The sequence below is a fragment of the Juglans regia genome, chromosome 1, assembly GCF_001411555.2.
Source record: "Juglans regia cultivar Chandler chromosome 1, Walnut 2.0, whole genome shotgun sequence".
Taxonomy (NCBI): domain Eukaryota; kingdom Viridiplantae; phylum Streptophyta; class Magnoliopsida; order Fagales; family Juglandaceae; genus Juglans; species Juglans regia.
The window spans coordinates 13,957,974-13,973,207 of NC_049901.1; the positions used below are offsets into that span (position 1 = coordinate 13,957,974).

Below are 15,234 nucleotides of genomic sequence, written 5' to 3' on the forward strand. Positions count from 1 at the left end.
AAACATGTTACTACTAATTTATTTGTATATATTGTTTTAAAAAAAATTAAGATGTTTTAAAAAAATAAAATTACGCTAAGGGCACACTTAGCAGTGCATGCTAAGCAGCATAGTATAGTAACGATCATTTTTATTTTTAAGGAAAATCTTTGGATGACTCCCCAATATGCCCCATTTTATTTTTTACTTTATAGTTAAAGAAATAACTACTAGTAAATTTATATATTTTTTTTCTTAATAATTAAATATGTTTAAAAATTTTTGAAAGAAAAAAAATGCAATTGCATTGGTGTGCATATATAGTGCACACATTTGGTGTGCACCCACCAACAATTTTGTCGATGGGGCTAATTTTTTTACTGTGCTATATATTTATGTAAAGAGTAATATCAGATACAATTTTAGGATGTGTAAACTTTATGTACTTCTTTTAAAAAATAAGATCCATCATTTAAAAATAATTTTTTCATATGCAAACGTATGAGCACTAGGAAGAGATCCGAGTGCTTGGAGTGATGCAGAGAAGTTCTTCCTGGAGAGGTTTGTTCATGGGAGTAACATAGATCTCAGGGACGTTACTTCCAACTAATCCCATTTGGTGCGAGCAGAAGAGGCTGCCCAGGGATGCAAATGGGTCTGATTGTGGTCCGGCTAGTTATAGCACAACTTGTGCGTTGCTTTGATTGGGACCTTCCAGATAACATACAGCCAACTGAGTTGGATATGACTGAGGTGTTTGGTCTTACTGTTCCTAGAGCCAAGCATCTACTTGTCATTCCTCGTTATCGCCTTCACCATTGACAAATTTATATTTTCTCTATTTTTGATTGTTGATTTCTGCACGTGGAATGCGTAGATTTGTATGTGCGAGAATAATTTAGTTTTGTAGAAGAAAATAGTATATGTAACTAAGTTTGCTTGAATTCACTATATAATAAATAAAATCTAAGTGTCAACATGAGTACCTTGATTTACAAACTTTGCTCGAATGTAGAGTAAGATATATATATATATATATAAGTAATTTTATGCATCAGCCTACACTCTCCACACACTATGCATTTAAATTTTTTTTTTTAACTCAATACACTAAGTATGTTGAGTGTGTGATAAATAGTAGGCTGATGCAAATATTTTTTTTATATATATATGTTTATATTATGTGATAAAGTAACTTAGTCATCAAGAGAAATAATTAGGGGCTCTTGAAGTTTCTCAAAATTGTGAACTTTATGAATCCGATAGTTATAAAGCTAAAAAGGTATAAATAGAGAGAGTTAAAAAGAAATTTGATTAGAAACTATAAAGCTCTCATATGAAAATTACTAATGAAATTATATATATATATATATATATATATACACTTTAATTTAACCAATTTCAAACATGTTACGTTAGTTAGTTTAGAAACAAATTTAAAAAAATTCTTTTAAAGATAGAAATGATGATTATTTAAATTTTTAAATATTATGACCATATCCTTAAAAGTTTTAAAATTGTAATTATCTGAAAGTTGTATGAGTATTTTCATCCATTAATAATTTTTTTAAAATTCGAATTACGTTCCGCATTATCCAAAAAATTATGTTTCAAGAAAAATGATGTTTTTCCTTCAACATGTTTTTTAGTTTATTTGAGATTAAAAGTACTTTAATATATAACATTCAAACAACTTAATTTTTTTATTAAATAATTTTTAAGACTCATACCGCAACCTCAAATAGGCCCTTAGGCTCCAACTCTGGAAATTCAGGAACATTACGTTATTTAGGGCTCGTTTGTTTTCAGAGATGAGATGAGATGAGTTGAGATTAAAGTTAAAAAGTTGAATAAAATATTGTTAGAATATATTTTTTAATATTATTGTTGTTTTGGGATTTGAAAAAGTTGAATTGTTTATTTTATTTTGTGTGGGGATTTGAGAAAGTTGTAATGATGAGGTGAGATGAGATGAGATGTTTTTAGAAAACAAACAAGGCCTTAATCTCTTTGCGTGTAAAAGGCCTTCATGTTCTCCAAATCACACCGGCTTTCAAGCAAAAATAAGAATGAAATGGCTTGTTTCACTTGCTACAAGAGGGTGGGAAATAAAAAGGGCAAATATTCCCTTTTCACGTTGCGAGCCATGCTATGCCTGTCAACAAGTTGCGGACAATGGAGCCCATATTAAGAAATAAAAAATAATTGACCCGATAAAATGAAAACAAACTGCGGACGTTGGAGCCCATATCAAGAACGTTGGGCCCAATTGTGCCCGGTTACAATTAATAGGTCTATATCTATTCCTTCAACTGTAAATGAAAACAGCCTTCACAATTTTCATCCAATTTAGAGAGATACTATATCATGAATTTTTTTTTATATTTAGATCTCGTTTGTTTTTATAATTCCTCTTATTTAATTATTATAGTACTTTTTGTCATCCTCCATGTTACAATCTATTTTTGTGTTTTTTCTTCTTTTTATCCTTCTATTTTAACGTTTTGTATCCATTTAAGTGAGAGTATTTTAGTCTTTGAGAGTACTTGGGTTTTTTGGTTTAGGGTTTAGTTTTTCCCTTCATGCATTTTTTAAGTTCTGCTTCATTTAGTTTTTATTCAGCTGTTCATATTTTTTTTTCCATCTTTGAATTTATGCACTTGATTGTTTAGTTCTTTGAAGGAATTTAGGTTGTATATGTTGTGGATTTGCATGTTATGGATTCATGTGTTTAGTTTTTAGTTCTATGCATTTTTTAAGTTCTTCATTTTTGGATAATTTACAAAGGATTGGAATAACACAATAGAAAAAACCATTGTTGGATGTTAACATATACTATAAATATATTTTTCTGTAGTAACTATAGAAAATATAATTGTTAACTATGGACTAGGGGTGTTCATCCGGATCCGGATCCGGATATTCGGCTATAACCAGATCCGGATCCGGATGCTAAAATCCGGGCGGTTATCCGTCCGGATTAATCCGGATTTAATCCGGGCGGATAACCGGATTCAATTCGGATATCCGGATTGTAACCGGATATCCGGATTACAACCGGATTTAATCCGGCTTTAATTTAAAAAAAAAAAAAAAAAAGACTTTAAAACTTAAAAAAATGTTTTTATACCACTTAGTTTTTTTTTAAAAAAAATTCTGATAATAAATTAACAAACAAAATAAATAAAAAAGCAAAATAAATAAAAATGTAAAATAAATAATATTGTTGTTACATCACAATGCAAGATGTAAATTTACAAAAAACAAAAGAAATAATAATACATCATAACTAATTAAACTAAAACATAAATTTACAAAGAACAAAAAAAATAAATTTACAAAGATCAAAATTATTAGTCTCACTCGGCCATATTTAGAGCATTCTTCTTCCACATCTCATACTATTGGCTGATACCAAATCATGCCTAGTTATTTGATTTCACAAATATTTTAAATCATATAATTTCATCTCATACTATTTAAATGTAAATATTTGTTAATTTTTAATTTTAATTTTTTCATTTAATCATTATCTAATTATTACAAATTTTGTAAACTTTTAAATAAAACATAAAAAAAAAAAAAATCAATTTTTTCAAATCCTAAAACAAAAATAATAGTAAAAGATTATAATTACGTACAAATTTTTCATTTCATTTCATCTGAGATCTAAACCTTCTGATTGGACCGCTTATAATTTAGGCCTAGTTTGGATGGCAAAATCTTTTCATCTCCCTTTATCTTATCTCATCTCAATATTTAAGCACTTTTCAATTTCAAATTTTTCGTTTAATCATTATAATTTTTCAAACTTTCAAATAAAATATAAAATTTATATATATATATATATATACATATATCTGCCTATTACTTAAAAGCCGCTATGCGTTTACTGTTCATTATTGTTCATCAACAGTAATGACCAGTACAGAGGTGTTTTTTTTTAATAATTTTTTTCGATTTTTTTTTTTGCATATCCTATTACTGTTTATCAACTGTAATGAACAGTAAAATGGTTTTTATTTTTTTTCTCGCATATTTGTTTAGTTTTTCTTTTTTTTTTTTGGTTTGTCCGTGAGAATACCAATGTGTAACGTAATACTACAATCGTGCGTGGGGAATGAGAGAGAGAGAAATGAAAAGTGAAGAAAAATATTAATTTTTGGATTTTAAATTTCAACCCTTCATCTTTAATCTTCAGATTTAATCTAACGGTAGAAATTTAAATATTGATTTAAATTAACATAAAATAGATAATTAAAATATAAATATTCTATCATACACTTAAAATTAATTTCAATTTATATATATATCTACCTATATCTTAAAAGAGGCTATCATATTACTGTTCATCAACAGTAATGAACAGTAAAGAGGCTGTGTGATTTTTTTTTTTCCGTATATCCCTATACTGTTCATCAACAGTAATGAACAGTAAAGAAGTTTTTTTTTTTCATGTTTGTTTTGTTTCTTTTTGGGTTCGTCTGTGTGAATGTTAATGTGCGACGTAATACCACAATCGTGCGTGGGGAATGAGAGAGAGGGAGAAAGGAAAAGTTGGAAAAAATATTAGTTTATAGGTTTTAAATTACAACTCTTCATCTTTAATTTTCATATTTAATCTAACGATAGAAATTTAAATATTGATTTAAATTAACATAAAATAAATAATTAAAATACTAAATTTTCATCATTAAATAAATGATGAAATTTTACTGTACATTTTAAAGAAAAAAAAATTATCTAATTAATTTAAATTTTTAATATAATTTAAATCTCATAATAAATGATGAACATAAATAAATAATAATTTTATTTTTATATATTAAATTATTTTAATATTCAAAGTTGCATTTTATTTTTTTCTTTAATTTAATAGATGGGGGCATGTAGCGCTGACTCTTTAAAATTGTTTGTGAAGAGACCCTGTATAGCAACAATCTTTGACTGCCCCTAGAAAGACCACTGTATGGGGTGGGTGAGCCATGGACGGCTAAAAGCATCTCATTCTCACCAGGCTTAAGGCAACCTCAGCGTTCTGGGTGTCATTCAAACAGACAACCTTTGGCTACTCAGCTGCAATTAAAGACCATCAGCTAAATCTAGATATTTTCTTATCACATTAAATATATATTATTATAATTTAGAGTTTAAATAAATTTTTTTCTTATTTAATGAAATTTAGAAGATAAAATTTTTTAACTATTTTTTATATAGATCATCGTAATATTTTATAACAAAAATTTTAGAATTCATATTAATAAATTTATTATTTTTCGTAAATTTAATCTTAATAATTTTAGAGAGATCACGTCTTTAAAAATAGATAATATATAAAATTTAAATAAAATTTTAGAACTATGAAAAAAATAAAGTGGAGAGAGGCAAAAATTATAAATTTTTTGAAGATGAAAAATCTGTGCTTCCACAAAAGTCAAGAACTTAACTTCAAATCAAATCGTACGTGGTTCGATTGTCACCGCCTCAACCAAATAATATTAAGTTGTGTTTGGATGTTAAAGTGAGTTGAATTGAGTTGAGTTGAGATGATAAAATATTGTTAGAATATTATTTTTTAATATTATTATTATTTTAAGATTTGAAAAAATTAAATTATTTATTATATTTTATGTTAGAATTTAAAAAAATTGTAAGGATGAATTGAGATGAGTTGAGAAGATTTTTGAAATCAAACCAAGCCAGTGAAAACGTGGAATACAATAAATCCAAGATTTGATGCAAGTTATTTTTAATATAAAATATGTCTAATCACGTAAAATCACTCACGTGATCTCTTTGAGTGTAACATTTATCTTCCTATATCAAGGAATGAAGAGATACTCCAGTAGCAGCTGAATCTAGTACCTCTCCTGAAACTCGATCATTTACCGCATCTGAATCAAACATGGCCACCGTGTCTTGGACATGGAGCATACTCGCACTGCTTGTGCTCGCACATCTCCTGCGACAATGGGCATTGAAAAGCTGGAACAAGAATAGGAAATTACCACCTGGCCCAAGAGGGTTCCCCATCTTTGGTAGCCTTCATAGTTTGGGGGAATTCCCTCATCGAAATCTACAGCGACTAGCCCAGAAATATGGCCCCATCATGCACTTGCGCTTAGGTTTGGTGCCTGCTATTGTTGTCTCCTCGCCTCAAGCTGCCGAGCTGTTCCTTAAAGCACACGACCTTGTGTTTGCTAGTAGACCACCTATGGAGTCTGCAAAGCACATCGCTTATGAGCAAAGGAGCATGATCTTTGCTCCGTACGGTTCTTATTGGCGCAACATACGCAAGATGTGCACCCTCGAAATGCTTAGCAACGTTAAAATCGATTCTTTCAAATCCATGAGAAATGAAGAGATTGGCCTACTAGTGAAGTTTATTCAAGAGGCCGCCAGTAATTGTGTTGCTGTAGATCTGAGTGCCAAGGTTACATCTCTGAATGCGGATATGTCATGCCGTATGGTGTTTGGGAAGAAGTACGAGGACAAAGATCTTGATGAAAAGGGATTCAAGGCTGTAATCCACGAGGCTATGTATCTAGGAGCAGTTCCTAACCTCGGCGATTATATTCCTTGTATTCGTCCATTTGATCTTCAGGGGTTGACACGACGCATGAAGGCTGTTAGTAAGATCTTTGATAATTTTTTTGAGAAGATCATTGATGAGCATATCCAGTCCAAGGATGAAAATAAGACCAACGACGACTTTGTTGATGTCATGCTGAGGCTCATGGGGTCAAAAGAATCTGAGTACTCTATTGAAAGGTCCAACATCAAAGCCATCATTTTGGTAAGTTTTCATACCACTTGCATTCATGTATTGATTAAAGGAACCAAAGTATAAGTCAAAAAAAGTTTTATAAAAACTTATAGTTTAACGTAGTCAAATAGATGCCGTAAAGATTGGAATTACGTATAACTCTAAAATTGGATTCAGATATTGCGCTAATTTCAAAGATCAAAATTTCGGTGGCAGGACATGCTTGCAGCCTCGATGGACACTTCGGCAACGGCAATTGAGTGGGCACTCTCAGAACTAATGAAGCATCCACGGGTAATGAAGAAACTTCAAAAAGAGTTAGAAAATGAGGTGGGCTTGAAGAGGATGGTAAAAGAAGCAGACTTGGATAGATTGGATTACTTGAGCATGGTTGTAAAGGAAACCTTCAGGCTACATCCAGTAGTACCACTTTTGCTTCCTCATGAGGCCAGGGAAGATTGCACGGTTAATGGTTTCCACATACCCGGAAAGTCTAGAGTGATGATAAACGTATGGGCAATCGGGAGAGATCCGAATGTTTGGAGTGATGCAGAAAAGTTCTTCCCGGAGAGGTTTGTTGGTAGTAACGTAGATCTCAGGGGACGTGACTTCCAACTAATTCCATTTGGTGCTGGCAGAAGAGGCTGCCCAGGGATGCAAATGGGTCTGATTGTGGTCCGGCTAGTGATAGCACAACTTGTGCATTGCTTTGATTGGGACCTTCCAGATAACATACAGCCAACTGAGTTGGATATGACTGAGGTGTTTGGTCTTACTGTTCCTAGAGCCAAGCATCTACTTGCCATTCCTCGTTATCGCCTTCACCATTGAAAAATTTATATTCTCTCTATTGTTGGTTGCTGATTTCTGCACTTGGAATGCGTAGATTTGTATGCGCGGGAATAATTTAGTTTTGTAGAAGAAAATAGTATATGTAACTAAGTTTGCTTGAATTCACTATGTAATAAATAAAATCTAAGTGTCAACATTAGCACCTTGAATTACAAACTTTGCTCGAATATAGAGTAAGATAAATATATATATGTTTATATTATGTGATAAAGTAACTTAGTCATCGAATCAATCAGTTGTTCAACGACCCACCTCCAAGATGAGCTCTCCCGACCTCCCTAGTGAGTCAAACCCATCCTAAGGATCTCCCAACAACCAGCCTCCCCAGCTTAGAACCAGCTTTCCAAAACAACTAACAGTCATCCCATACCACGGCCACCTATTCAAATCATAATCCTTCAACAAATCGTCACCAATAAGTCTTAAATAGAACCTATTCTATTAATCATCACAATCAAACCTCATTATTATCATTAACCAACACTCCCATCTGAGCCTCCCATTATGTCATTCATAAGAAACCAGAATAGATAATGGCTGCTCAGGCGCAACAGTCAATGGATCTCCCAATAACCAAATCTCCACAACTTCCTCCTCTGAACCAACTCGATCAACTCAATCAAAAAAGAAAATGGCTGGCTAGCTCAGAATACCATCCTTATTTAGAACCTCTCGCATGAAGTTGGTATTCATCATTAACCAACTTCTGAGGAGGAAGTTGGTATTTTTGATTAAATTGGTTCTGAGCTAGCCAGCCATAAACACAGTTTCAAGTAAAGGTCTGTGCATAAATGTGTTCTGCACTTCGTATTGCCGAATCGACCAGCCTTGAGAAACTGCCAGTGCAAGCACTAGACGAACTGTAGTTGCCTTAACAACTGGACGAAATGTTTTCTCAAAATCAATGCCAGACTGTTGAAGAAAGCCTTTAGCGACTGTATGAGCCTTCCGATGTTCGATGGAACCATTGGCGAGGGGCTTAGTTTGAAAAATCCATTTACAAGCAACTGTGTTGGAGGACTCAGAGGTTGGAACCAGGGACCATGTACCGTTAGCGATGAGAGCATTGAACTCCTTTGCCATAGCCTCACACCACTTCGGAAGAGGTGTCGCTGAGAAGTGCATGAGGAGGTGGCCATCGGTAAATTGACGAGGGCGAAGCAAATCAATCCATGACCTGGTCATCATTGAGTGCACAGGTTGTCGAGAAACCGATGGAGAAGAAATACTTGGGGAAGACGATAGAAGTGTGGATGGAGATGGGCCTAGGATAGAAGGAGAAGAAGAAGAGCTCATGTTAAAATTAAATATAGGAAAAGCAACGTGTGAGGTTTGTTCGGTGGGCTTGGGATTAGATAGAGAGGCAAATGGAAAAGCTAGTTCATTAAATCTAACATCCTTAGAAATGTAAGTGCGACCCGTGGGAATATGGTGGCAAAGAAAACCTTGATGGTCTAGACTAAGACCAAGAAAAACACAAAGAATAGCCCGATAGGAAACTTTGAGTGTTATATGGAGTAGTTAGAGGCCAACATGTAAATCCAAAAATCCGAAGAGAATTATAATTAGGAGTTTCGTTGTGAAGTGTCTGAAAAGGTGAAGAGTGATTGAGAGAGGGAGAGAGTAAAATATTAATTAGATGAACGGCATGAAGAAAAGCGTGGGCAAGAAGAGCTAAGCCGGAGTCAAAGATGTGACGGTGTTTTCTTTTAATAATGTCATTTTGAGTATGCGTATGTGGACATGTTATGCGATGTATAATTCCACAAGATGATAGAAAATTTGAGAACTTCCTAAATTCACCACCACAATCAGATTGGAATTGTTTAACTTTTATATTAAATTGAAGTTCAACTTGTGCCTTAAATTTGAGAAAGATATCAAATGCTTGAGACTTGGATTTTAAAGGGAAAAGCCATGTATATCGAGAAAAATCATCCATAAAGGCAGTGTAAAATCGAAAGACATCATTAGATACATGTGGTGAAGGACCTCAAAGATCCAAGAAAATAAGATCAAGCACTGGCCGTGTTGGGTGAGCTTTGAGTTTTGATCAAGTTAGGATTTTTGCATTTTTGGATATTCGTTTGCTTAGTTTTCCTTGAGTGTCGTAAATGTGCTATTTAGGGTCTATAATTTTTATTAGGGTAGGTTTGTTTTTTGGGATTATATATTGCTGGACACCGTAAACTATTGTGGGTGGTCTAATGGTAGTTTCTCTTTCTTTTTTCTTTTTTGTTTTCCTTTCTACAAGATTATTGATTCTTTAGCAAGCCATGCTTTGTCCCTTTTGTGGCAATGTCTTGATTGGTAATTATGAGAATTGTTAATGGTTATCTACACAGAGCAATCAGAAAGCATATTGGACCTCAGAAATTATTTTTTGGATATAGTTGGTTTCCAATGCACGATTAGTTTTCCATGACTTGTACTTTAGATCAACTGTGATGGACTTTTCCCTTTCGTATTTTGGTTTTAATGTTTATACAATAGAATATTAGGTGTTTTTAGCTTCACGTGACTAAAATTGTGTGACAGAGGACTTGGGTTCGGGCACAATATCTAGTTCATTGAAGGTTTTAAGCTATAATGTTTGGTTTCGAGAAGACCTGGAAATGCATAATAGGATGAAAGCCCTTGGTGACCTTATCAAACTGCATTCCCCAGAGTCAGCTTTTATGCAGAATACATAAACATCATAGGTCAAGCCTTACTCCAGCCATTGTACTGCTGAATTGGTAAATTTCTGCTCATCATTGTTGTCGTTTAGCCAAGTATTTTGTACTTATGAAGGTTATATAATTTTTCCAACTGCTCACTTGTTTTTTCCTGTAAAATCTCAAGGAATAGCAATCCAGCTTAGGCCACCAGAGCTTGAATAAAACAGCCAAAAAATATTAATTGACGGCAATTGACAGCATTCGTAAAAATGTGCTGCTTGTTCTATTTAGGAATGCGATATGCATGTATTTAGTGCATTGACAATTGTGGGGTCTAGCACTATCATTCAGCTATAATTATCTAAGACACACCAGTCTGTAGAAGCTCGTTTTACACAATATTATCTTGTCTTGGTGATATTAATCACCTGTGAACCTTTTTTTTTTTTGCTTTTGTTCTTATATCATCTAGATTTGGCCCGTGGTAGTTAATAGGACTTGGTTAATGAGAATTATGCGAAACCTTGGCCTGATTAGATTCAGTGATGATGCATACTTTGGTGTTACTTGGATGATGTAGGCACATCCATGCCACACACATGTATGGAAGCATGCCTGTAGGTTTGTATGTTGCTGTCATTCATGTATGCATGCTTCATGTATTGCTAGAAAAGCAATCTCAATCATTACCATTGCTTTCGGTTGCTCTGTACAACTGTGTTATCTGCAGTTACATATCCTCCTTTTGAACTATCGTCTATCTGTCATGCGCTTATTTGATAAATTATATATGATCTTCTTCATTCCTTGGTCCAGGGCTGCATCCATTGCACCCTTCTCCAACAGATTGGCTTAGGCAGTTCCTGTAGACGTGCAAAGCCTTAGATAGTACCGAGTTATCTTTAAAATATCAGCTGCCTGGGTGCTTTGAGTCTTTACAGTATCTCAGAGTTCCCATTTCTATTATTAAAGGCTCTATTAATAATTTTTGTATGTGGTTGCTAAGCATGCACTAACTGTAAGTGATTGTAAGAGGGAAATAAAAGGGAAATGCGACCTGTAATATACACAGAGTAATATTTGTTTACTTTGTGTTTCATTTGCTGTAATATTTGTGAGATGAATGAAAAGAGGCTTAGATCTATATAACCAGATATCAGTGTACAACAGCAGTGCTGTTAATCTTGCCATGCTATTAACGTGAGCAGACCTATCCACCATGTTGTTAATGTCCAAGACATTTAAAAATAATATAAGAAGGGCTACTCTCAACTTCTCCAGTTATGAACACAATTCAAGAAAGGTTAATTTACACAATTTTTCATTACAACTTATTTAATCCGAACCAATTACTAAGTTGTTTTCATTACACAACTTTTCATTGCAACAGTTAATTTACAAAGATCATTACAAAGGTCACCACTTGAGAAGTACCATTACAACTGGATCATTCAAAAATTTGCAATTCAAGAAGAGCTACTCTCAACTTCACAACAAACGCATTTAAGAGAGGGACATTTCATGCCATGCAAAAGATAATTCTTTGGTCCCCAACATTTTTAGTAATCTCTATCTGCATGTCAGAACTTGCAGATGAGCTGATGCTTTCACCATTATCAGCGTGCCTGTTACGCTTACTCTTACCAGTAGCAACCGGAAGTCATGGAGTCCAACATCACCACCATTGCTGCCACTTCCTATATCATTATTAAACATAGCAAGGGAGCGGACTCCACCTTCACAACAAAAGGGAATGAATGAACAACTTTACTGCTAGAAATGCATATTGTTAACTAATTAATCACAGTTGAATAGCAATCTACAAACCAAAAAGTATGGCCAGAGCACTGAGCACCTAAAGAAAATTGAAGAAGGGTGGTGGGGTCAATGTTCCAGATCTGATGCATTTAAAAGTTTTTTTTTAATGAACTTCCACAGATGATGCTGTCAAGAATCTAGACCAAAACAATGCAATCTAATAAATGATAACCTAAACCTTACTTTATACGGAGTATAGAAACAATTTATTTGCGAGAGTGAGGTAATCACCAGATTCATAATCAATTTCTCATTAGGTAACTTTAATTTATATCTTACATTGTCAATGGTTGTCATCATAATTTGCATCACCTTCAGGCAACTTTCATGAGTCAATATTTTTTAGAATGCTTATGTCACCACCAAAAAATTCACCCTTATTTTCAAGGAAAAACTTGTGGGAATATCGTATAATAATGTAACTAGTTTTATGTATTTTCTATTTTAAATGCCTACAAATTCCACTACAAATCAATAGAATTTGGCAGATAAAGATAGTAACATGTAATTAAATGCAGTGTGGCCTAATTGGAATCATTATATGTAGTTAAATGCATGATTATTCATTGTTAATGCATGGAATATGTACACCTGGTCACACACATACACAAAAATGTATATAAAATGTATGTATGGCTTAAAGGAGTTCTACATAACATGAGTGTGGTCCATTAGAATCATTCTAGGTAATTAAATGCAGGATTATTTATCGTTCATGATTTCAACAAACATTATCTTCATATTAACATAAATACGAAAGTTGTATCACTGTTTCAAACTACTTTGAGTTTAGGAAGGGAGATTTTGCACAATTTTGCACTCAGTATTTTGGAGGGTAACAAAGAGCAACAAGCAGAGAGCACACAAAGAGCTGGCCTACATTAATTAGGGAAAAATATTATCCATAAAAGCAAATACATTAATACATATAATCATATTTGAAGTAAACTAAACGCTAAGGAAACTGGGATGCATGCAAGGGAAACACACAAACAAAATATTTATGAGAAACTGGGATTTCTGTAGTCACGAGCAACACAATCTTTTTGAACCTTTTGTTATAGCATACCCCAATACATCATAGCTTGCATACCAGAAATAATTTAACAAAAGAAAAGATGGAAATAGTTTTTTTTTTTTTGCTGAGAGAAAAGATGGAAATAGTTACTCTAGGCTTGAGAAGAAACTCTCTAAGAAACCGTAGGTGGCGAGATTGGCAATGGAGAATGTGAATAAGGAAATTATTCTGGTTATCAACCAATAATTGGAAATAAAGAAAACCCGATTGTTGGAAATGTACAAATGTTCCTTATTCGTACTCGAGTCATATATAATTAGAAATATGTTATGAGACCGAAAGATATGGAACCCTAATTTAGGGTTGGTTGTCTGAACGGGTGCATGGGCCGGGTCGTTGGCTTACGGGCCTATTGTGGGCTTGAGGCCTTAGTATTAATTTGAGTGTTTAGTTGGGTGTTGTTAGTTAAAGTTCAGTATGGTGAGTCACGGGCCACGAGCCACGTTGTTTCCGGTTTATTTTCTGTTGTTGAATTAGTCCGTTCAGTTGAAGTTGTTCCTGTTTTGTTGTTCCTGTTTTGAGTCCGTGGTTTAGTGGGTCTGTTGGGATTTGTTTTGGGTTAGTTTTCATATCTGTTTAAGTCATGTAAAATGCTATTTATATGGCTGTTATCAATGCATGAAGGTATGAATTTTCCAGATATTTAGTGTTTACAATAGTGGAGGCCAGGCACCTCGAATAGCCTACAAATTTCCAGAATTACAAACATCAATTATCACTCCATACATAACAGTGGTATCAGCAGCCGCGTTCCTGCACCATGGCTGAGGGTACACGCCAAGCTCAATTATCTGAAGCAGTAACTTTGCTCTCAACTGAAGCAGGGTACCTGCGGGAAGAACAAACCAAACAAAAAGGCATGCTAGAAGCAGTGTTACAGTAGCTTAACAACTTGGCAGCAAGCTATGACCAATTAGCTCTACGGATTACTAATCAGAACTCGGGAGTGGGGACATCCAATGCTAAAGGTCAGTTTAATAATCCATTATTTGAAGGAACTGGAGGAATACATGCTAGGTCTATAAGATTAGATTTTCCTAAATTTGATGGGTTAGAACCTATGGAATGGATTCTTAAGGCTGAACAGTTTTTTGAATATTTCAATACACCTGAAGACCAAAAAATTCAGATTGCCTTCTTTCACATGGAAGGCAAAGCTTTGTCTTGGTTTTCTTGGCTAAGGGATTCGAGTACTTTGGGAAATTGGGAGGAGTTTACTACAGCACTTAGGGTGAGATTTGGACCTTCAATATTTGAGGATCCAATTGGGGCTTTTACAAAGCTGAGACAAACCTCTACGGTAGAAGAATACCAAACTGAGTTTGAGATTTTATCAAATAAAATTAAAGGACTTACGGAGGAATTTCGTATTAGTACCTTTATTAGTGGTCTAAGGGATGATCTTAAAATTATGGTGACTATGCTTAAGCCCAATACTATTTCAGCTGCATTTGGGTTAGCAAAGTTACAAGAGGAGGAAGTAGCTAGAAGAAGCAGGACAGCCCCAAACAGAACCCAAAACCCATTTCTACCCACTCATAATAATCTGCCAAAAATTCCACCAGCACCAATAATTTTCAGATTACCAGCACCAACTACTAGACCTGAAAACAGAATCCCACAAGCTCCTTACAACCCAAACAAAAAGCCAATGATGCCCATAAAAAGAATTACCCCAATGCAAATGCAAGAAAGAAGGGAGAAGAGATTATGTTACTATTGTGATGAGAAATTTCACATAGGTCACAAATATAATAAGCCCAAGTTGTTTTTGTTGGAAGGGATCGAATTGAGTGAGAAGGAAGAAATAGAAGTTGAGGAGGGGAACCTGGCCATTATTGAGCCAAAGGAGATGGAGGAAGGAAATATGGAGATGGGGGAACTACTTGGCATTTCCTTACATGCCATGGCTGGTTCATTATCACCTAAGATGATGAGGGTAGAAGGTTTTATTGATCAACAGAAAGTTCTGATCCTTATCGACACAGGGAGCACGCACAGCTTTGTGGATCCATATGTAGCAAGGAAATCCAAACTATCAGTGGGGAGAAGCCAACTGACGGTTAAAGTGGCTAATGGGG

General features: G+C 34.2%; 1 protein-coding gene across 1 annotated transcript; it reads left to right on the forward strand.

Moving 5' to 3' along the window:
* Nucleotides 1-5,846: 5,846 nt before the first annotated feature.
* LOC108987789 (cytochrome P450 71AU50-like) lies at nt 5,847-7,746 on the forward strand. The gene is made up of 2 exons (XM_018960797.2): nt 5,847-6,775; nt 6,962-7,746. Exons 1-2 carry the CDS (start codon nt 5,885-5,887, stop codon nt 7,574-7,576), a joined length of 1,506 nt encoding a protein of 501 aa, XP_018816342.2. The 5' UTR covers nt 5,847-5,884; the 3' UTR covers nt 7,577-7,746.
* The last annotated feature ends 7,488 nt before the right edge of the window (nt 7,747-15,234 follow it).

Bases quoted from the DNA above. Each gene is read 5' to 3' on its own strand.
- LOC108987789 (XM_018960797.2), top strand. From the start codon at position 5,885: ATGGCCACCGTGTCTTGGACATGGAGCATACTCGCACTGCTTGTGCTC. The intron at 6,776-6,961 runs GTAAGTTTTCAT...TTTCGGTGGCAG, and splicing joins ACATCAAAGCCATCATTTTG to GACATGCTTGCAGCCTCGAT.